This window comes from Rhinichthys klamathensis, unplaced genomic scaffold, assembly GCF_029890125.1.
Source record: "Rhinichthys klamathensis goyatoka isolate OS25496 unplaced genomic scaffold, OSU_Roscu_1.1 h1tg000231l_1, whole genome shotgun sequence".
NCBI lineage: Eukaryota > Metazoa > Chordata > Actinopteri > Cypriniformes > Leuciscidae > Rhinichthys > Rhinichthys klamathensis.
The window spans coordinates 177,561-202,273 of NW_026606755.1; the positions used below are offsets into that span (position 1 = coordinate 177,561).

General features: G+C 36.7%; 3 protein-coding genes across 4 annotated transcripts in view; 1 reads left to right on the plus strand and 2 right to left on the minus strand.

Annotated features, from left to right (window-relative positions):
- asic1a (acid-sensing (proton-gated) ion channel 1a) overlaps positions 1–24,713 on the plus strand; it is a 67,172-nt gene that overhangs the window by 19,194 nt on the left and 23,265 nt on the right. The window contains exon 2 of the mRNA XM_056265234.1: positions 23,633–23,660. Coding sequence (XP_056121209.1) covers positions 23,633–23,660 — 28 coding nt within the window. The remainder of the gene's footprint in view (positions 1–23,632; positions 23,661–24,713) is intronic.
- Positions 5,034–8,189, minus strand: asb6 (ankyrin repeat and SOCS box containing 6). Of its 2 annotated transcripts, none has more exons than XM_056265240.1 (7): positions 8,091–8,189; positions 7,352–7,518; positions 7,105–7,277; positions 6,915–7,021; positions 6,718–6,826; positions 6,532–6,618; positions 5,034–5,873 (listed from the first exon to the last, which is right to left on the minus strand). In XM_056265240.1, the coding sequence occupies exons 2-7, from the start codon at positions 7,453–7,455 to the stop codon at positions 5,143–5,145; spliced, it is 1,311 nt and encodes a 436-aa protein (XP_056121215.1). In that variant the 5' UTR covers positions 7,456–7,518; positions 8,091–8,189; the 3' UTR covers positions 5,034–5,142. The 2 variants fall into 2 exon arrangements, with proteins under 2 accessions (XP_056121215.1, XP_056121214.1); XM_056265239.1 differs by having other exon boundaries at positions 7,352–7,488; positions 8,091–8,171.
- wdr13 (WD repeat domain 13) lies at positions 9,238–16,698 on the minus strand. Its single transcript, XM_056265237.1, has 10 exons — positions 16,598–16,698; positions 15,585–15,663; positions 15,222–15,453; positions 14,801–14,910; positions 14,581–14,711; positions 12,683–12,990; positions 11,163–11,343; positions 10,912–11,053; positions 10,708–10,826; positions 9,238–9,867 (listed from the first exon to the last, which is right to left on the minus strand). Exons 1-10 carry the CDS (start codon positions 16,686–16,688, stop codon positions 9,683–9,685), a joined length of 1,578 nt encoding a protein of 525 aa, XP_056121212.1. The 5' UTR covers positions 16,689–16,698; the 3' UTR covers positions 9,238–9,682.

A 24,713-nucleotide genomic window follows, 5' to 3' on the forward strand; every position in this document is an offset into this window, starting at 1 on the left:
TCTATTATCAAGTTATAGATATCTTAAAATGAATGTTGATTAGAGATATCTGAAATTTGAGATATCTGTAACTTTCATTCTGCCTAGTCAAAATGTAATTACAGATATCTTGAATTAGAGTTTTGACTAGGCGAAATGACGTTGCAGATATCTGTATGCAAATTAGGCTCGGCCGCATCCCACTTTAGGCGGGAGCAGAGCGTGTTGTTGTTCAAATCATCAAATCACATAGCACCTGTTAACTGTTCACTTTTAATTAGCACCATGTCGAGGGTGAAGGAGTTTTTAATCGTCTTTTTAATGCTGTTAGCTCATCATGGATTTTTACTGTGGGAAAAAAAAACTAATCTGAGAACTGTTTTTTCTCATCTAAGGAAGTTCAATCAATCAAATGTTATTGCACTTCCATGGCAAGAATTGCATGCATGTAAGCATCTTCATTAAAGTGAATTAGTGTGAATCTCTCTCAAGCATAAATCTTTCGTCAACAATAATCTACTAATTTTAAGCATGGTCATAAACATAGAAATGCATGGCATTGCATGTTGCCAATATTTTTGAGAGACCCCCAGGCTAATGCAAATGAATACAATTTGTGTCATGCTGGAAACATATAAACATTTTCTGGTGTTTTTTTATTGTTGTTTTTTTTCCGATTAAAGCCAATGCAGCTTCTTTCTTCTTCCAAATAAGGAAATTAACCCACTTCTTTTTTGATTATGGTGGGGAGGGGAAATTACATCATGCACAATAATTTGCACTAGTTATAATGACGTTTGAGATATCTTTAACTTTCATTCTGCCTAGGCAAAACTGAATTACAGATATCTGCAATTGTCATTTAAGATGTGTGACGAGTTGAATGTCGTTTTCAATGATGTCATTGCAGATATCTGTAATTCAGTTTTGCCTAGTCAAAACTGAATTACAGATATCTCTATCTGTCGTTTCGACTAGTCACAATTACGTTACAGATATCTTGAATGACAATTCCAACTATCCAAAATGTAATTACGACTAGTCAGAAAGAAGTTGTTGATATCTACAATGTTAATTCCGGATAGTCAAACTTAGCTTTTAAATGTTAAAAGGGCTTGCCATAGGAGCAGAGCGTGTTGTTGTTCAAATCATCAAATCACATAGCACCTGTTAACTGTTCACTTTTAATTAGCACCATGTCGAGGGTGAAGGAGTTTTTAATCGTCTTTTTAATGCTGTTAGCTCATCATGGATTTTTACTGTGGGAAAAAAAAAAAAATCTGAGAACTGTTTTTTCTCATCTAAGGAAGTTCAATCAATCAAATGTTATTGCACTTCCATGGCAAGAATTGCATGCATGTAAGCATCTTCATTAAAGTGAATTAGTGTGAATCTCTCTCAAGCATAAATCTTTCGTCAACAATAATCTACTAATTTTAAGCATGGTGACAACATAGAAATGCATGGCAAACATTGCATGTTGCCAATATTTTTGAGAGACCCTGGCTAATGCAAATGAATACAATTTGTGTCATGCTGGAAACATGTAAACATTTTCTGGTGTTTTTTTATTGTTTTTTTTTTTTTTTTTTGATTAAAGCCAATGCAGCTTTTTTCTTCTTCCAAATAAGCAAATTAACCCACTTCTTTTTTGATTATGGTGGGGAGGGGAAATTACATCATGCACAATAATTTGCACTAGTTATAATGACGTTTGAGATATCTTTAACTTTCATTCTGCCTAGGCAAAACTGAATTACAGATATCTGCAATTGTCATTTAAGATGTGTGACGAGTTGAATGTCGTTTTCAATGACGTCATTGCTGATATCTGTAATTCAGTTTTGCCTAGTCAAAACTGAATTACAGATATCTCTATCTGTCGTTTCGACTAGTCACAATTACGTTACAGATATCTTGAATGACAATTCCAACTATCCAAAATGTAATTACGACTAGTCAGAAAGACGTTGTTGATATCTACAATGTTAATTCCGGATAGTCAAACTTAGCTTTTAAATGCTAAAATGGCTTGCCATACATACCTGCCAACTTTTGAGTTTTGCTCGGCGTGAGATTTGTTGACGGGGGGGGGGGCGGTCTCGCTCGCTCGCTCGCTCGCTCAAGGTCTCTCGCTCGCTCTACGCGGTTTGGAGCACAATCTCTGTCTCGCATGCACGCTCGCTCTAGATAACGGGAGATTTTTAACGAATTTGCGGTATAACTAGTCGATCACGAGTGGCTCAACAGGTAGATATATAGATAAACTCATAGCTGCCAACTCTCACGCATTGGCCGTGAGACACCCGCATTTGATTGGTTTCACACGCTCACACGCCACACTCCCGATTTCTCACGCTGAAGTGTCAACCCGGGCGGTCAAATGCCTGGAAGATGAGTTTATCTATATATCTACCTGTTGAGCCACTCGTGATCGACTAGTTATACCGCAAATTCGTTAAAAATCTCCCGTTATCTAGAGCGAGCGTGCATGCGAGACAGAGATTGTGCTCCAAACCGCGTAGAGCGAGCGAGAGACCTTGCGCGAGCGAGACCCCCCCCCCCGTCAACAAATCTCACTCGACTCTACCCAAAACACCCCCCCCCCCCCCCGTCAACAAATCTCACTCGACTCTACCCAAAACACCCCCCCCCCCCCCCGTCAACAAATCTCACTCGTCTCTACCCCCTCCCTCCCCCCCCCCTCAACAAATCTCACTCGTCTCTACCCCCCCCCCCCCCCCCCCCCCCCCCCCGTCAAGAAATCTCACGCCGAGCAAAACTCAAAAGTTGGCAGGTATGTAAACTCATCTTTCAGGCATTTGACCGCCCGGGTTGACACTTCAGCGTGAGAAATCGGGAGTGTGGCGTGTGAGCGTGTGAAACCAATCATATGCGGGTGTCTCACGGCCAATGCGTGAGAGTTGGCAGCTATGCATTAGAGGTCTGGGGGTTTGTATATTCCTTTTAGAATTGTGTGACTTCAGTGGAATGTATCACATATATAGGATTCATTTACATTTAAATTAGTTTTATATTATATTTTATATTTTATGTTTATTTTTGATAAATTCTAATAGGCTACATAAAAATATGACTGTTGGGTGATTAATATATTATTCATGTAAGCAATCCACACTTCAAATGAGCCCAAATTGTTCTAACTACGGCTCAATCGGACTGAAAAGCGTTCATGTAAACACCTTAATCGATCTGGTTGAGCTCAATTCGATTGTAATTTCGATCGGATTGAAAGGGGTGGTTTATTCATTTTCTAATCCGATCCAGAGAACAAGTAAACACTTGATCGGATTGAAAACCAAAACTGAAAGGATTGCGCATGTGCAATGACGTTGAAATAGCGTAATGACGTATGACTCGTGGAAAGAGCTGTTGTACCTGTTGAATAAAGTGTCATCAAATGAGTGTCCCGTTATTCTAAAATTCTCATTTCACTGCGTCTGTGAAGTGGACCAGGACAACGGCCCACCAGTGCTTGTTTCAGACTGTCATCCACAGACGGTTTTGGGCATTTTTACTAAATATAAGCAGCACGGCAAAACGGTTCATATGCTCATTGTCTCCAAATCATGACCAGAGATTGATAAATATAAAGTGTGCTGTTTAAAACAAATAAAGAGCCAATAGAGGAGAATAGTTATGCACGAACAGCGGCATATTCGCGTGTGCGCATGTCAAAAAATCGATTCCAATTTGAAGCTTGTCGTCGTTTCCATCCACACGTTTTTATCCGCATTATAAGTGATATCGAATGAAAAATGCCTTTTGGAAACAGTAAAATTCGATTGAATTTCATGAATATCGACTCAAATGAAATACGATCGGTCTCATCGGATTTTATCTTGATCGATATACGGCTTTTGCGATAAACGCGGATGGAAACGTTATTATGGTGCGATCCATTTTGCCTAGTAAAACTTTGTTCGCAAATGTTGGCTTGAATGTTGTGCAATTCGGTGAGATGCATGGAAACACCTTAACATGTCTCAAACCAATTCGATATACCAATTTGATCGCAAAACAGCATGTGACGTCATTACGCACAGGTTTTTATCCGCTTTAAAGCCGTTTGATGGAAACACACTTTCACCAGCTTTATTCGCTTGAGGTTTTTTTACCGAACTTCAGATAATTCGATTGACAAGTGGATGGAAACATGGTGGGATTCCTCAATCGGATTGATTTCATTCCGATTGAACCAAAAGGTGTCCATGTAAACGTAGCTAGTGTGAGTGCAAATGCTGAAATTCTGCTCCCAAATAGGCCCAACGTTACAATATTACATTTCCTTAAAAACTTACTAAAACATAATTTTTTTAAAAATCCTTCATTATTTGCATCAGATGGCACCTACAACAACATCTGACAGGTGAAAACATTTTTATATATATATATATATGGGTCTTACAGGGTTAAACCGGTTTAAACCAGGTGCAAAAGCAGTTTAGATGCGGAAGAGGAGCCAGCAATAATCTTACCTGTAATAACTGTTACTTTTTAGGCCAGGCACAAGTTTCTTGAATTATTAACTAAACAATTGATTTTTAACAAAGGCATTTAATTCCTTTAAGTGAGGTTTGATTCTTCAGAAGCAATATATGACAACAACTTACAGCCTCATATTTTACAAGTCAAAAACTACACACACACACACACACAAGAGCATTTTTCAATATTCCAGCAACAAAGTTGATCTTGTTAAGGCATTTTAAGTATATCATATAAATGATATCCAATCAGCAACTCAGAATAAATTACAAATCAGCTTAAAAATAGACACACATGAGTACAAAGCACATAACACAGTGATGCTGCACAATATTAAAGATTTAACTGTAAACAATTATTCCTTTTCATACTGAAAGAAACTACCAAACAAACAGAAAATTACCTGGTAATATGTAATACAGTGTGGTTACTGGCATTTTGGCACTGAGAACACTCATTTGAATGACAATTATAAGACTTATATACATATTTTTGTTAGTTTCCCACTCTCGGATCAACAGACAAATTATCTTTCTGCATGCTGATTCAAATGAAACAAGCACTGCATCACTTTTATCTGAATTTGACTGAATGCAGAGGTCATTAAGGGCTCGATATTTACAACCACAAACACGGTCCGCGTGGATCCGCCTCTCAGCGTGGAGAACGTCGAGGTTTGAATCTGTCCCAGCCGGGTCTGTTGGTCCAGCAGTTCTCTGGGAGTAGCAGGTCCTTCAGTCTGTCTGGCAGTGGCAAGGCTTTCACCTTCTCCTCAAAAGGCCACGGCTGCAGACAGCGGCGGATCAGTCTCCGGCAAAGGCATCTCAGTGGCAGAGGCCGGCTCTCTTGGTCTTCTAGTTTGCTGTAGAGCTCCAGCACGGGCTGATGGGTAGAAACCTGGTCCAGAATGGGCAGTTGTGAGCGCGGGAAGAGAGGAGGAACGACAGGAGAGCAGATCCTGGCCAGATCCAACAGCACTTCAGCTTTGGCTAAAACATCAGCCAGCTCGGCGGCATCTAAAGGCTCACGGAGAGCTTCAGCGAGACGCGTGAATATCAGTTGTTGACCCGTCCAGAAGGAGGCGCTGTGGTGAGAGCAGACGAAGGAAGCGCCGTGCTGGAGTAGAAGGGAGGTCAGGGGAAATAGCAAGTCGAAGTTCTCCAGAATGGTGTAGGTTAGTGAATGTTCCCACTCTTCCCCGTCAGCAGCGTTCAAGCAGCAGCTGGGATCGGCACCGTGGCTGATCAGAAGACGTGCCACACGGGTACAAAAACGCCCGATCTCCTTCGCATCCTCCACGCTGCTGTCCAGAGCCTCCTTCACCAGGAAGATCAGAGAGGACATGGGGGTCTCACCGTCATGTGTGGTGGCATTCACATCTGCACCTGCACAGGACAGATATGCGTTTCAAAACAGCAATAAAAATATATTGCTAAGAAGAATAAGTGGTTTAATTTTTTTACTTTTAGAATTTAAAAAAATTAAATGAATAAAAAAGTATTTAAAGCAAATAATAAGACAAAATAAATAAAATATATACATACAGGCAAATCAATGATACTTTATATACTAATATAATATGTATATTATAGGTCACATTACACCTCAATATATATATATATATATATATACAGAAACACACAAGTAATAAAAATATTAATCAAATTAATCGTTTAATTATTTATATATATATAAATAAATAATTAAACGATTAATTTGATTAATATTTTTATTACTTGTGTATGTGTATATATATATATATATATAATCCATTATATAGCAGCACAACTTTTTTCAACATTGATAATGAGATATGTTTCTTGAGTATCAAATCAGCATATTAGAATATATTCAAATATATAAAAAAAAAAAAAAAACAGTTATTTAAAATTGTATTAATATTTCACTTTCAACATTACAATAACAAGTACCGGTATATAAAATCTTTCAGTTTAAGTCAAGATTTGAGATTTTAAAACGGAATTTCTGAATAAATCTGTTTTCTAATGTCCTTTTATGATGTTTTAATGTTCAGTGAAGCACCTCTTTGTAGAAGCAGCTCTATATTGTCCACATTATTGACTGTGAGTCCATCACTGCTGGCCAGAGCATGAAGCAGTGCAGTTTTTCCTGCAAACGCACAACACAATAAACAGAGAGTTAGAATCAGATTAAATATATCAAGAAACCACAAACATTCTATATTGTTAGATGAGTTAAATAAAATACCATTCTTGTCTTTCGCATTCACATCAGCACCCAAGTCCAGAAGCACACGCAAACACGGCAGCTTATCCGCCTCCTCGCTGGCCAGGTCAAGAGGGCTGCTTTCATGAATCTATTGCAGAGACGAAAAAGTGCCACAAAAAGCATCGTTGCATGACTATAACAGTAAATGCTACTTTTATAAAGACACGTGTTCTCACCCTGTCCCTCTTGTTGATTTCAGCTCCGTGAGATATCAACATCTGCACCATGTCTGGCTTGTTCCTCAACACTGCAATGTGTAAGGGGTTGTAGTACGATACAGGGTCTGGAACAATAACAAAAAGTTTCGAGATGATAATGAGGTTTATCAGAATCACAAAATCATCAAAGTCTTTAGCATCTCCGCACCTTCAAAGTTGAGATCAGCTCCGTAACGCAAGAGCACCTTTGCTGCGCTGACCAACCCGAGATCAGCCACTCGAAACAGGGAGTAGCTGATTCCCTGCATGAAGACGGGAGACTGGGACTCTCTATCCAGAAGCTCCACAAGGGCCCTTGAGATGCTTTCTTCATCCTCTTGTCTGTGAAATGCAGTGCATACAATTCTGTCATCGTCTGTGAAATACAGTCTTTCAAATGCAGTTGAGATGCTGACCTGCGCTGGTTTTCTCCTCCTTCTGTTCCCAGGACACTCATCACAGCATCCACCAGCGGCTGGTACTCGTACACGATCCTCCTGAACCCGTGGAGGAAAGGCATATTCTGTTCCCTCTGTCCCACGGTCTCTTCACGCTTTAAAACAGTACAAACTCATGCAAGATTCTAAAAAATATATAAATCAAGTCAGTAAAACATAATAAACACAATATTATATAATGCCCTGAAGATCTTTCTTGGAAACTGAGTCACATAAGTATTTGTTTGTGACAAATAAACTTTTTTTTTATAAAATAGTTATCCAACAATTGTAGTATATATAAATATCAAATATAAAAAGACTATGATTACATAAGAAACAACCATTAAATCCTTTAAACGTTTTAAAATAATGCATATTCATGAAAGAGAATGGACTCGTTTTATCAGATGGACCACACCTCTAAAAAACGGCCTCGACGATTCGCATGCATGAAAATATAAACTAGTTTAACTCTTTATAAGATGTCTTTAGAATTACAGCGTCTGAAATAATAAAAATAAAAAATAAACAGATTTATTCATTTTGTTAGCTGTTTTATGTAGTGGGTTCTTTACTTGCCTGCTAGCTGTGTCTACCCCCTTCTATACAATAAGTAATCAATGTTCAAGGCTTCTAAAATACATTTTGTAACAATATATATTTATACCATTTGCGTTTAATTTATATGTTTGTTTGTTTTTCTCTTTAAGCTTACCCACTGTAGAACCGGAAGTAGTTCCTCCCACATGTTACATTGTGGCTGCCGTGAGAGAATTGCTTCCTTTCAAAATAAAAGCACATGAAAAAAGTGTGCTCATGCATATTTAAAACATGTTCATTTCAAAATAAAAGCCTTAACATTTAAAAATGGCAACGAGGTTTAAAAGTCTTTTCATCCGAGACACAAGTGTGCCTCGTGAGTCTGAAGTCATCAAATAGCCTATCCTACTTACATTTTTTTTAGAAAAAATACATTTTATAGGCAACAATTTATTCATGATACTGGAAAATACTTTAAATATATTCAAGAAATATTCTCACCAGTATTAGAACAGAGTAAATATCAATAATAAAGAAATACATGTAAAATTATTAACTTGATGAGACCAATTCATATTTCAAACTTGAAAATATAGGCTGAGATTTTTTTAAAAAGGATTTGAAAGGGGTGGTTGATTATGATTTCACTTTTTAACTTTAGTTGGTGTGTAATGTTGCTGTTTGAGCATAAACAACATTTGCAAAGTTACAGCGCTCAAAGTTCAAAACAAAGGGAGATATTTGCTTCTTTAAAAAAAAAAAAAAAAAAAAAAACGTTTTTTTTAAGGACTACAACAAATGACTGATAGGGACTTTTTTTTTCTTTTTCTTTTTTTTTAGAGACTGATAGGGACTACACGACATTCCTCCCGGGTTAGTGACATCACTAACCCCAAAAGTTACATAAACTCCGCCCTAGGGAACACGCAACAAATGGGGTGAGTCCATGTTGAGAAGAGGCAATCTGAGTTGCTAAAACAACACCCTCTGTGCCGGGAGCAGCAGCTTATTGGCATTTAAAGGGACACACACAAAACAAACCGTTTTTGCTCACCCTCAAATAGGGACAATTTTAACATGCTATAAAAAAATTATCTGTGTGGTATTTTGAGCTAAAACCTCACATACACACTCTGGGGACATCAGAGACTTATTTTACATCTTGTAAAAAGGGGCATCATAGCACTCCTTGAACTAAATTTCCTGTGTGCCAACAACTTCCCCATCTTCAAAAGCTCCTTTGATTTGAAGTTGCCATTAAAAAAAACATGCGAACAAAATGTGAATAAATTCAGGGAAAATATAGAGAGACCAAATGTAACTTTAGTGTGAGTAAGTTTATTGAGTTCAACAAGGCATAAATACAGTAGTGTTATTGTGCAAGCGAACACAACTTCAGAGACACATTGTCTCAAGCGTTCTCATTCTCACACACTCGCTCACAAAGACACAATGCACAAAGGTGAACAAATTATTATATTAACGTCTCCTCTCTTAAGTTAGACATTTAAGACTGCAAAGCACTGATGAAGTGCACATAGTCACAATCAAGCATCACATCCCAAAACAACAACAATAGAAATATCAGCCCTAAAACAAAGATAAGAGAAAACAAGTTTCTTTCATGGTCCACATGAGTTAGCTCAGACTCATTCAACACATTACAGTCATCACACGTTTACAGTAGGAGTTTCATTGCACGTGATTCAAGCCAGCCTGCATGGAAGATGCTGTAGCCAAGGTAGCGAAAGCTTGGAGTCGCTGTGATTACTTCTGCTCCCGTCTCCAGATGATCACCAATCCGGTGGCGTCAGAGGAGGCTAGCAGGCTTTCGTCGCAGTTGAAGCTCACGTCCAGGACGGGCACGCTGTGACCCTGCAGCTTGTTGACAATGGCCTTAGTGTTGCGCTCGACGTCGAAAAAGTAGACACATGCGTCCTCGCTGCCAGTGACTACATGAGAGAAAGAGCAGGGATTCACTTACACTGGCTTTGTTCCAAAACAGTGTGAGCTGCCCACATAGGCAGCATCCTAACTGAAAAGGAACCTTGTAAGTGCACATCAGTGAGTGATATATGATGGATCGATTTCAATAGTTTGCCATTAGTATGTTGGCAAACTTATTATGTTGCTAGCCTAATAACATGTAAAATCACATATACATTACCATTCAAAAGAACTTTTTTCTGAAAGAAATTTTTAAAAAATTCAACAAGGATGCATTAAATTGATCAAAAGTGACATTTATGATGTTGTTTTTCTGTACTTTCTATTAATCAAAGAATGCTGAAAATATATGCCAGTTCCACAAGAATATTAAGCAGCACAACTGATTTCAACATTGATAATAATCAGAAATGTTTCCTGAGCAGCAAATCATCATATTAGACTGATTTCTGAAGGATCACGTGACACTGAAGTAATGAATATATTAACATAGAAAACAGTTATTTTAAATTGAAATAATATTTCATAACATTACTGTTTTTACAGTATTTTTATCAAATAAATACAGCCTTAGAGAGCATAAGAGACTTATTTTAAAAATCTTACCGACCCCAAAGTTTGAATGGTATATAGCACACAAATATTGGTTAAAATAGTCCGTTTTTAAATATATTAAACTCTTTTTATTGCCATTTCTTGCCTATGATGACTTGTCTTTAAGCACACATAATTCGAGCTTTGCTTAGTATTCAAAGAAAGGGATTTAAAAAACAGAAATTACAATGGCCCTATTTTCAGTTGCTGAATGTAAATGGTCACAGATGAGATGATGATTCGGGGCTTACCAACACAGGCTCCCTGTCTGAAGGACATGAGAGGACAGAAGATGCTGTGCAGCGGTAGGGATCCTTGTTGGATGGGGAAACTCCTCTTCAGCTGTAGAGTCCCCTCATTATCCACGACCCTGTCAACACCAGTTCCACACTGATCAATAATCATCTTAGCCAAAGGAACGTGACAATCTGGTTTTCCGTTAAGTGCATTCTAACCTGTAGAGCAGTAGTTTGTTTACACAGGCGTTGACGAGCAGAGACGGATCCCGAGCCTCTCGACTGATCCATGAGCGGGCTGAGATACTGGAAATAGAGCTGCCCTCGTTCACCACCAGTCTCTTAGCTTTGGTCAGTTTTCCTGTGGAAGAAGAACCTTGATTTTACTTAAACTCTCATCTACATTACTATGGTTTCCAGACTTTCCCCCCAAAATCACAATCTGGGCTTGGCATGAAACATCTTTGTACCTGTGGCCATGTCAAAGAGGAAGGAGAAAATGCTTCCCCTGTCATCGCCAGCCCACAGGATTCTCCCTGGTGCATCAAACGAGAGAGAAAGCACACGACCGGTCAGTTTGCTGGAGCCTCCTTTCACTTTCTTCCCAGTGGAGATGTTCACCACCTGCAGGTGATGTTTGCTGTTTCCAACCTGGGCACAAATAACAAAAGACACATGTGATATATCATAACGACTTCAGAAAATACTTTACCAGACATTTTCATATTTTTACAATTTACTAAAATGTCGTTGTCTTACATTAGCTTTGTATAGTAACATATGTAAGACACAAATAAAAGGTGTTTAAAATAAAAAAATGTAAAAACATTTTTTTAAATAAAATGACAATGTTGAAAATTGAAGTGAATCTGGAAAGCTTTGTGTTATAATTGAAACACGTGAGTCTGAGTTTGTTTGGAGCATTCACATTAAGACAAAATCACCACAGAAGTGAAGAAAGCATGAAAGATATAATCAAGTTGTAATATAACCGAGTTTCTTTAAGCATGCCACATTGCAGAGATATTTTATTGGTCACCCAACACATTTATGCCTTGTTGAACTCAAATTTAATCACACTAGCCGAATTAAACTACATTTGGTCTCTTAACATTTAGTTCAATTACCCACTATTGTACACAAAGTACCCTTTTTTGTCTGGTGGCGCATATCACACCCTAATAGGATTACTGAAAGGGCTGATGGTATTTGTTACCACAGTATTTCATCAGCATAAACAATTCCATTTCCCAAAAAATTAGGAAGTCTGTCAACCAGAATTATCCCATTCTAGGGGGCGTAATTCTTAATAGTTTCTTGGGAACAGGTAATAAATGTGGAATGCCTTTCCTCTATAGTCTATTTGATAAACATAATATTGCAGTTCTGCAGTATTACAAGATCTATGGTCACTAGAAAAAACATCTATAATTACACTACTGGTCAATAGTTTGGAGTCAGTAAGATTTTTCTTTTTTAAAAGAAATTAATATTCAGCAAGGATGCATTAAATCGATCAAAAGTGATAGTAAAGACTTTTACATTGTTACAAAAGATTTCTGTTTCAAATAAATGCTGTTCTTTTGAGCTTTTTACTCATCGAAGGATCCTGAAAAAAAATGTATCATGGTTTCCACAAAAATATCAAGTAGCACAACTGTTTTCAACATTGATAATAATAACAATTTGTTTTATGAGCAGCAAATCAGCATATTAGAATGATTTCTGAAGGATCATGTGACACTGAAGACTGGAGTAATGATGCTGAAAATTCAGCTTTGCATCACAGGAATAAATTACACTTTAAAATATATTAGAACAGAAAGAAGTTATACAATATTATAGTTTTTCATGTATTTTTCGATCAAATAAGTGCAACCTTAACGTTTTTAGACTTCTTTAAAAAAAAAACATTTAAAAATCCTACCAACCCAAAACTTTTGAACAGTAGCGAATATCAGAAACAATAATGGTTGCCATTTGGGCTCACCACAGTCAGGTTGTTGTTCATGGGCTGAAAAGTGCAGCACAGCAGCTCACTGCCCTCTGGGTCGACCACCTCCCGGATGCAGCGGCCATCCTCTGTGTTCCAGATACGCAGAGTGCCATCTTTGGACGTGGACACAATGATGTCATTGCTAAGCGACCAGGCAAAGTCAGTCACGGGCCCAGCATGGCCTTTCAGTGTCACCTTTACAGTTGGTGGAGGTGGGGATAGTGTCATGATTGACAATGTCCCATCCAATGAGCAGCAGGCGAGGAGGTGTTTATCATCATTGGCAAACTGCAATCGGGGAACTGAGGAGATCAAATAATTAAAGGTTAAATGAGAGGGTAAAACCAAGGGGGTAATCCATCGACCGGAAGTTGAAGCCGGCCGGGTGCCGCCATGTTGTAGCAGAACTTCACTTGCGTTAGCATTTCCATTGACTCCCATTCATTTTGGCGTCACTTTGACAGCGAATAACTTTACATCTGAGGCGTCTAAAGACTCCATTTGTCCATTATTTATTTCTAAAGAAACACGACAATGTATAAAGGGCTCCATTACCTTCTATGTTACATTATGGCCCCGTAGAAACAGATTTAGTAAAAATAGGCTAACGATTGCGTCATAACCACTCGACTCTCTGTCGCGCTGTACAGAAATGACCGTACAGACAGGAGGAGAAGCTCGCAGGCAATCGGGGGGACGTCCCGTCAAGGGAGAAGCCCATAGATAATGAGTCCATAAAAGCAACGGAATACTTACTCCTGCTCACTCACGCCAAAGAACTCTTTGCTCAAGTTCCCCGTCTCTGCAAGATTAACGTTGGCAATTTTCACGCACAGCTACTAGAAGAGTAACGTCTGTCAGACAGGTTGCTCACGTCATCAAGCTTAGTTTGAGTCGGTTTGAGTCTGCGCCTCAGGAACGGAAGTGCTCAGAAATCGCTAAAAATGGGCTTCAACTGTCTCAACTGAGTTCCAATGAGATGGCTCTGTCCATTTCTTATACTGTCTATGGGTAAAACCAACAGTCCAGACCAAGGACTGATGGCTGTTTTCAAACATTTACATGCATGCACAGGAGAAGGCTAGCAGTAATGTGGCTGCACAGGAAAATGATCAAATGCGCTTCTTAGTCAAAATGGTGGTCTTGACGAGGTGCTCATCTAAATAATACAGTTGGTTACATATATATATATATATGCCAAAGTATCAGATTGGTGAAATAGACACAATGCAGGAATTAAACAATAATATTAATCAAATAACAATATGAACAAGAACAAATAAAAAAAACAGTTGCCACTTTTCATTTATTTTGTTGTCCTTTGTCAGCCAGTGTTTTCTTGAAAAATTATTAATGAACTGTGGTTTAGCTGTGATATCAAAATTGGTATCAAGGATAGTGGTCGACTGATATATCGGTCAATATATGGCATTTTTTATTTATCAACATCATCTGATTTACTTTTTTTTTTTTTGTTGATGAGTGACTTTTATTTTGAAAGTTTTATTTTATTATGGAAAATACTATAATAAGATTACAAAATCAAGAAGTTGCTATCTAAAATATAAAAAATTAAATACAATTTTTAATTAAAATAATTTAAATTAAATTCTATTATTTTTTTTCACATGGCTTAATTTACTCATTATTTCTAATTAGGTAAATATTATGCAAATAAATATCTAGCAGGCAGCATGTGTTATTTACTATCTTTAAATTAAATACTGTGATATAATATATATTAGCTTTATATCGGAAATCTGCCACCCTGCTCTCTAAAAACTTATCGGTTGACTGCTAATCAAATATTGTGAAATTTGAATGGTGCTGGTATTGACTACAGAAATTTTGGTTGGTCACAGCCCTAGTTGTGTCACTAACATCTCACTCACCAGCTGAGTCGACATGCTGGTCAAAGATGTGGTGCATGCCGGCAAAGGCGTAGTTCTCACTGAGGGTGGTGTCACCTGCCATGGCCCGACTGGCTTCTGCCACCGAGGTGGGCACCAGGCTACCTGGAGGCCTGGCACAGAAGATGTTACCAGAGACTTATTTATACACAGTGCAAACACGAAAATAATCAATAAAATAGCTAAGGTTAGTGGGGTTTACCTTTCATCATACACCACCCTGTTCATCTGGGCTTGTAGCTGGTATGAACCACGGCTTACTGATCTCCGGTGGCCTCTGGCACCCTGAGCCCTGGGATCCTCCTCAAAGTCCTGAAAAAAAGATGGAAAATAGAATAAAAAAGACCCAGAAAAGAGAAAAGAAGGCAGCAATGGAGGGTGATTTTAGAGTTTAGCACTACAGCAACAACATGAAGCCCATCATGCACAAAAGAGCTCGCAATCTACATGCACTGCAGCTCTCACACAACACATTGACCTGGATCTGGATAGCTATTTATATCTAGGACTGTCTTATATATACTATCTTGCCCTCTGACTGTGTTTTTGTGGGGCTTATTTCAGCCCAGAACTCCTAATCCACATTTCTCGAACCCTCTTCTCTGTTTCTGAATGCACCTAACCTCCATGCGATCCAGTGTGGTGCGGGAACTGCGCACACTGCTGGCTCTGAAGCTGCTCTGCTCTGACAGAGGCCCGTAACGCAGGGCGAGCAACTGACTGCGCAGACGCAGATACTGCCTGCGCAGCCCCGGCTCAAAGCCACACTTGGCATTCTCGCGGAGCAGCTGGCTGCGCCGGCGGATGTACTGTGTGCGGAACTGGGGGAACGTAGGTGTGCGGTAAGCATTGTACCTGAGGAATAAGACAGGGAGAGGCAGAAAGACGTAGAGAATAATATAAGACATGATTAGTCCCGACACAAGTTAAAAAAAAATTACACATGTATGCATGGAGTCTCACTCCAATGAAAATCTTGCACACACCTTGCGTCCACTGCCAGCACCTGCTGCCAAACAGCAGCCATGAGATCCTCAACACAGAGAGATGCAGGAAACACGAGGTCTGCAGAAAAGACAAATACACTGTTGTATAAATCATTAATAATAACTAAAGAAGATGTCCAAGCCTTATTTGTATCGTTCAGTTGAGATATAATTCACATTTTCTATTTGTAATTGTTGATAAAAAATGTTTTACAAGAGACACAAATACAGCCAATAAATGCTAATCACAACTTAATAATCATCTAACTCAATGATTTTCAAACTTTTTGATGCTAAAGAAAATATTGTGTGGAAAATATTAAATGTTATATCATTAAGACAACTAACATAATTGTTACCAAAATACTAATTTGTCTTTTTACATTGTCATACTACAATAAAAAAATTTGTTTAAATAATATCTGGAAAATATTTACTTTTAGTTGACAACTTACATGAGATTAAGTTTTCCACAAAGACTTTTAATTCAGTTATTTTTAAATAGCTATTTATGAGAAAAATTAAAAATGTATACAAAATTACAGCAAGTGATTTCTGACCAGTCTTTAGAAAGCAGAATTAAATGTATTGAATGCAACCGTAAAAAAGAATTACGTGAAACGTATTTCATTTATACGTTAACTTTGACAGCACTAAAAACACATAAATCCAGCGTCAAATTACAAATAGCATGCTATTCTTGTTTCTTAAACACACTAGTACACTGAAACATTACTAACGTGAACACAACATTTATAATAAATATATCATTTCAAATGTATTAATATTTATACACAACCCAAACAAATAGTTTCTTTTAAAATCAATGTTTTGACGCATTCGCCCCAGTTAGCAGGGATGCTAACAACAACAGCAGTTGCACAACGAATAATATATATTTTTAAATCCTGTCAATCACACAGGAGCGCCAATATCTCGCTAATAACCATTTCTGAATGCCTTCATCTTAATGAAACTTAATGTCAATGTATAATTTTATCCTGGACACCTACCGTGCGAGATTCTCACCGGTTCATTCTGTCTGAAGGGACTGGCATGATCACGTGACCGACCCGCCCTGACAGCAGCTGATCTGCATATCATTGACGTCACTGCAGCGCGTGTAATGAGGACTGTCCACGGACTGTCAAATGATTTGTATGTTTGTATGTAGATTGAAAGATAAGGCCGAGTGACTTGGCAACGAGAATTGATGTTTACATGTATGTAGAGTAAAAATGTATTTTAAGTGTATGGAATCAGTCAGTATAGTAAGTGTTCAAGACAAGTTCAACTGCATGACAGATGTCTCAAGAGAAAGGCTCACAAACTCCAAATATCCATAATCAAATATAAACTAAATATAATTATCTAAATATTTATCTAAATAACTTTTTTAAAAAATCTATATTTTATTTGTGACTAATAATTTAGAGCAGGGTATTATTATTATTATTATTAACCACATAAATTCCATTATTTTCTGAATCAGAAGATTAGATTTATTTTTATATTTTTATTATAATAAATATTTGATATTTTTATATTCTTTTCTTTTCTTAGTGCGTTACGTTAGGATATGAACATAACTTCTTGCTTCATTAAATCTAAATAATGACTATTAAAAAAATAAAATTATTAACCACAGAAATTCCATTTATTTTTATTAATATAAATATCTTATATTTTTACTTTATTTTATTTATTTATTTTATTTGTAGGATATGTCTGAACATTTGGCTTTTATATAGTTGTGAATAAAATTCTAGGCCCTACTTTATTAAATCTAAATATTGAAGATACAACATTGTCCTGATAAAACTGCAGAACATGATTTGTCTAATAGTCAGAGCTCAGCGACTGTTAACCTGCAGTTTAACACTAAATTTCAAACTGGATATTAACATTTCAAAATCAAGAATTATATCTGGTTTGAGGAAAAGGCTGCGGGAGAGAACCATCGATTTGCTAAATAAAAGGATTAACTGTACAAAAGATATGATTCCACCTGAGCTCAGCAGAGGCCCGTGACAGGACAGTGCAGAGGCACAGCTGACGGGGCTCTTTACTTGTTCCTGACGCTCTTTCCCGAAGGGGCCCCGTAAGTGGAGTCATTCAGTGGCCGGGGCCATAAATGAGGGCCGCGCCAGCACTCAGCACTGCTTATTCTAAAAGGACGCAAGGACCTTGGAGCGCAGCCAAAATGCCTGGAACAAAAGGTAGATATTGAAGAAAAACTTTCAAATATGTTTTTTTAATTAAGATTGTAAAATGCAAAACTGCCATGAAATAATTAAACCTTTCATTTTGACTTTTATAAACTCAAAATCTGTATAACCAAAACACCACAGTAATTAAAAAGTATAATGTCCTGGATGTTTTAACAGGTAACAAGGCGGATAAGAAATCCGCTACCAAGGTAAAAATTGCCCACAGCAGACCCATTGCACATCCATGCATAATTAATCTTTAATTGCTTTCTTGAGATTGAATTTCGATTTTCTTGTCTTCCATATAGCAACCTCAGAGTCCTAAGGAGCAGCCGAAGAAAGGTGACCAGAAAGGAGATGACACCAAAAAGCAAGGAGGTAAATATTGACAATATAGACATTTCAGAGATGCAAGAAACAGCAAAAATATCAAAACACTGCTATAAATAATATTGTTTAGCAAAATATCTAACAAACTGAAACGTAAAATGGTTTTCATGGCTTATGGAAGTAAATGCTTGTCTGACAAATACAAATTTGAATCAATATGCAGTGTGTGTGAGAAATACAACATCTTGACACAAATGAGAGAGGAGATTGCACATTTCTATCTTGCTCTCAGGGACAGTGTGATTGTATTACACTTGCTGTATGTCTCCAGTCAAGGGTTCTGTCTTTGTGTCTTCCCATCACAGGACAGCCAAAGGAAGAGAAGCAATGATTTCCAGAGACTCTGTGACCCCGCCCTCATCTGCTCACATTTGACTCCGCCCGTGTCATAGTTCACAACTGTGCTGTACACAAATGAAGTTACAAATAAACATGATTTCATACACTTGACATCATTTGGAATTTTGACTCTTTTCCCCTCATTTTTAACCTGTTAACTGTCACCCCCCTTTTTTTTATATACATGAAAATGCACATTTCGAACTTAAATGGTTGTAATTCAAGAATACTTTGGAATATAGACGTAAGATTGGTCTCGTTTTAAAGAAGACATTTGGCAGAAGTGAAATAAATTAATCTGGGGTTCTTCATTTTAGACTCACAGTCAGGACCTTCGGGTCAAAAATGACCCGGAGGGCGGCATTAAGATACATTTTATTTGAGTAAAATCAATGAAATATATTTTTGTTCAATAATATTTTTTCTTTTCTTTTTTGGTGTTTTGAGATAATTTTATGATTTATAATTAATATTTATGCAATAATTAAGACCCATTTTTCCCCATTGAATATAATAGAAAATTTATATATATATATGTAATTTAAAAAAAAAAAATTTAAAGCTGTATTTCATTTTAGGGTCAAGTCTAGGCCTCATGAAATCAATTTTTGAAATGAGATCGGAGCCATCTGGTGGACACACTGAGCATTTTTATCACGCAATAGCACATTTTTACCACTAGTGGATTTACAGCTCTCTGTAGAAACCTATGGTAGGAACACTCTAGTGATTTTTTCACATATTGTGTAATTTTTTTTAGGTTGTTGATTTGAATATATAATAACAGATTCTCAAAGACTATTTTTGTCATTTTTTTTAATTTAAAAAATTTTTTTTTTTTTTGGTTGGTTTAAATGGTAATTTGAAGTGGCAGTTTTACTTTATAATACAGTCAAACCTGAACACTGCATTATAAAGAGAACAAATGGAAAGCATTTTGTCACCCATTGTTTTAAGAGATTCACCCCTTCACTGTTGTGTGCTTTTTTTCTGCATCCTGGCTGTTTTGTAGATTGTATGCACAAAAAAAACTCTGTATTTTCACATTTTTGCCAATTTCCCATTTATTTCCTATGGGGGTCATTTTTGACCCGAAGGTCCTGAGTGTGACTATTTTGTTTTAAGACCACTTAGACTTTTCAAATCCTTTCCCCAATTTTTTTGGGTGTTCATATACCAAGTACCAAAAAAGTCACCAATTTTGGACCATTCCGATGAAGCTACGATTTCTAAAAAAAAATTATTTAAACGCTTCGGGACATTTTTGACCCGAAGAACCCCAGAGGGTTAAGAAAGTGAAACAGAAAAAAAGTTATAGAAGTTTGAGTTTATGAAAATGTACAATGTAAAAAAATGTAATTATTCATGTTTTATATAAAATATGTATTTTCAAAACCTGGGCGACTCTAAAACTGCACAAAAAAAAATCAAAGGCAAAAATCTGAACAAGCTGTGTTTCAAATTTTAGGTTGATATCTCAAAAAATGAGCTTTCAGTGAGATGGGCGCAGTACCAAATTTTTTCACTAGATGACAACCAGACTCCATTACTGCCCATATAAGGGCGCCTCCATTTCCATATGTGTTTTGAGTGATTATGAACCATTATTTCCACAATTTTCATACAATTTATGATGTAGACATCCTATTCAGAATATGAGAAGTTTGGCAGATTTTTATATGAATTCAACCTCTAAGAAAGACATAAAAAGAACAAGTATGTGCATTATAGCTTCCTGCCACATCACAAATGGTGAATCTATAATTTTTTTCTTTATATTTAAAAAAATGTCAGACATTTTTTTCTAAATTAATTGAATGGATGCTATCATCACAGGCTATATTTGAACTCTTGGCATGAAAACAAACTGAGGTTTCTACCCTTCTTTCGTGATTTTTCATGTTCATCACTATTTCAAAATAAAGGTCTAAACACGCCTGAGGAGTATGAAAATATTCTTGTTGCAAATTGATAAATTACGGCTCCTCTGTAATTTATTTTGAAAGTCACCAAATCACCAAATATGGAAACTAGAGATTGTAAGCTTTCAAATGATATATAGTTTGTCAAGATTAGTTTAGGTTTAGTATAGGATATTACTGTATTAAAAATGTAATGGATTTGAGCCCACCGGTGGGCCGGTGACACTTATCCAAATATTTACTTAATCAAAATTGCCTAACAGTAAAAACAGTAATATTATGAAATTTTATTACAATTTAAAAAAACTTTTTTAATTTGATATATTTAAAAATGCCATTTCTTCCTGTGATGACAGCATCATTACTCCAGTCTTCAGTGTCACATGATCCTTCAGAAATCAATCTAATATGCTGATTTGCCACTTACTGTAAGAAACTTTTCTGATTATTGCCAATGTAGAAAACAGTTGTGCTGCTCAGTATTTTTGTGGTGATACAGTGATCCTTTTTTTTTCAGAATTCAAGTACAGCATTTTTGAAATATAAATATTTTGTAACTTTAAATGTCACTTTTGATCAATTTAATGCACCCTAATATTGATGAAAGACAAGATTATTTATTTGGAATAACGAACACTAATTAATCATTTGCATGTACTAAAAACAAATGGTTGAATTATGATTTGGTGTTTGATATTTAGTCAAACAAATCCCAATTCCTCATGCAATCAGTTTTATACATCATAATAAGAAGATATGTTGTCAGAGGAGCACAACAGTATAAAAATAATCAATTTAGCCTATAGTGGCCCCATGTGAACAAATGTCTGGGCATGTAGACAGCGGACTAAAACAGGCGTAGTGTTAGAGACAGAGTTCAGGGACTATAAAAGTGTAATATTAAGCTCAGACACCAAAACAATAGGAGGCATGTGTAACAGAGAACAAGTGAAAGGAGTTGCATGTGGTGTTTTATAGGGTTCTGTAAATAAAGCATATTACATGGACGTAGCATACAGTGCTTCTGTTTTATAGAATGTCATTCTTTCTCTTGAGTTAACCACATTAGACAGATTGTGAGTGTGTGTGTGTGTGTGTGTGTGTGTGTGTGTGTGTGTGTGTGTGTGTGTGTGTGTGTGTGTGTGTGTGTGTGTGTGTGTGTGTGTGTGTGTGTGTGTGTGTGTGTGTGTGTGTGTGTGTGTGTGTGTGTGTGTGTGTGTGTGTGTGTGTGTGTGTGTGTGTGTGATGACATGCAGAGCCATATATCCAACGCCATAAACCTGTCAGAGTGATGTGGGCACTTCTCTCCTGATGCACTTAAAAAAAAAAGCCATTTATATTTAATCTCAAGAGATGCTAAGCTAAGCTATCATATGTGGCCATTTAAACAAAGATGTCATGCGTTGGATCCGTATAAACCCATATACTGGTTTATTGTTTGAGGGTTATTTTCAGGATTGCTGTAAACTCATTGAGAAAGAACAGATACAGGATATGAGAGTATATAGAATAGAATAGAATAGAATAGAATAGAATAGAATAGAATAGAATAGAATAGAATAGAATAGAAGCTATGTGTGTGTGCGTGTTCAGTATTTAATGTTTTAGAGAAACCACATTGATTACTGCTGAAAGCATTTTTGATTTTGATAGTACCACAATATTAAGGCATATTCGGATATGGTACTGAAAAAAATAGAACGGACAGACAGACAGACAGACAGACAGACAGACAGACAGACAGACAGACAGATAGATAGATAGATAGATAGATAGATAGATAGATAGATAGATAGATAGATAGATAGACAGACAGACAGACAGACAGACAGACAGACAGACAGACAGACAGACAGACAGACAGATAGATAGATAGATAGATAGATAGATAGATAGATAGATAGATAGATAGATAGATAGATAGACAGACAGACAGACAGACAGACAGACAGACAGACAGACAGACAGACAGACAGACAGACAGACAGACAGACAGACAGATAGATAGATAGATAGATAGATAGATAGATAGATAGATAGATAGATAGATAGATAGATAGATAGATAGATAGATAGATAGATAGATAGATAGATAGATAGATAGATAGAAAGATAGACATTTCTCGTTTTTCCGTGTGAGAAATACAATGTGTGGCGGGAGTGCGTGACAAAAGACCGAAATGAGTGACTGTCATGCTCAATGCGTGACACTTGAGAGCCCTGGGTGTGTGTGTGTGTGTGTGTGTGTAGGCCTATGTGTGTGTAATACACACACACCCCATCACTGAGTAAGTCTCTCTCAGTTAAATGTATGTGTTAATGTGAGAGAGAGAGAGCACACGCATGATATGAGTAGCCTATTAGATAGATAGATAGATAGATAGATAGATAGAAAGATAGATAGATAGATAGATAGATAGATAGATAGATAGATAGATAGATAGATAGATAGATAGATAGATAGATAGATAGATAGATAGATAGATAGATAGATAGATAGATAGATAGATGAATTACTATGAATGTATTTGCATACTCCAATATACTTAATACCAAGGTATTGCATGGTGCATGTAAAAAAAAAAAAAGAAAAAAAAAACTACAATACTTATAAAAAGTACCATTGCCATATTTTATTTATTTATTTGGACATGGCAGCCTACTATGATACTCATACATATTATATTACCAAAAGATTCTGTACAGTAGCCTACATGTATAGTGGTACCATGGTAAATATCATGATGGATTTAGGCTACTATAGTATAAATTTCCATCTACTAAGACCATCACATCATGTAGGCTACCATGATACAGTTCGGTATTTTATATCATGTAAAAACTAAGATACTGCCATACTTGTTTCAAAACGTGGCATAATCATGGTACATGTACAAAAAAATACAGTAATACGATTGTGGTACGTTTTCTTATATCTAGTAGGCTACTAGCTATCTATGAATTCATAATTGCCCTCCCACTCTCTTCTCTCTCCCACTCGCACACAGAGAGAGAGAGACTCTCACGATCCTTGGCTTCAGCCATTAGAGCTTCAGGATCGTCACACGAGAGAGATCACCCAGCGCACGCGAATCATCATTTCATCACAGATATGGGTTTCCATCGGTCTGTCGGGTGGACGACGAGATCGGCTGGTTTCTGCACGGATAACTGCCATCTGTTTTCATGTCCAGCATCTTTCTGAAGTGTTTCAGGTAAACGCTACAAGTGAACGCGATCACTGTCGCGCGCTTTGATGGTCTGTTGGATTCTGTTGAGTAATACAGTGGCAAACCTGAAAACGAAGCGTGATTTGGCGCGTTTCACCTGAAAAAAGGTGGATCTCACGAAAACATGTTCGGGTCACATTTCACCCCAACATCAAAATGAAAAATATTTTTGTAGCTTTAATATTTCTGAGTTGTGACATTATTTTAATGACAATTAAGCACATTTTACACTTTTTACATAGCCTAAAGATGTTTTAATTGCTTTTGATTCTGAATGATGATTCTCATTAGATTGTAATGCAGTCATGATAACTATTGTTTTAGCTTTATTAATTAAACATAAATGAAATCGTTTATGCATAGGCATATTTTACCATTTACATTATTTATGTCTATAATATAAACATATAGTAATTTAAATGGTAAAATAGGCCTATGCCTAAATTATTTATTTATTATATATGTTTGCATTATGTTAAATAGGGGTGCTTGCTTAATCATCATGTATATCATGCCAAAAATGAATGCAAAACAAATAAAGTAATGTTCTTTATTTATTTATTTTAAAAGTGTGTATTTTAAGTGTGGGAAATACGTCATTTTGATTTTGAGGTGTTCTTGTCAGTTGGTCGGTAGACTATAATTAAACGCTATTGAGAAGTTGGCGTGGGCAGCAGATTTTCCTCTACATGCTGTCTACGTGTCTGAACTATATGGGTACAGAGAAGGAACAGAGATCTATCGTAATTTGAGTGTTGCATTGATGTACAAAGTCTTATAGGTCTACTTGTTCATTACATTTTTTAATTTCCTACATTTCAATATGGAAATTAAACATTTAGCTGCACTTGTTTGAGATCAAACAATAATTGATCTGTTGAAGACCCCTGAAATTATTGGGATATACCTGGAGATGCCAAGATGACCTTGTGTTTGCTGATTAGTAAGTAAGTATTTAAAGGGATAGTTCACCCAAAAATAAAGTGTTAGTTGCATAGCTGTCAATGGAGGGAGGGACAGAAAGCTCTCAGATTTCAT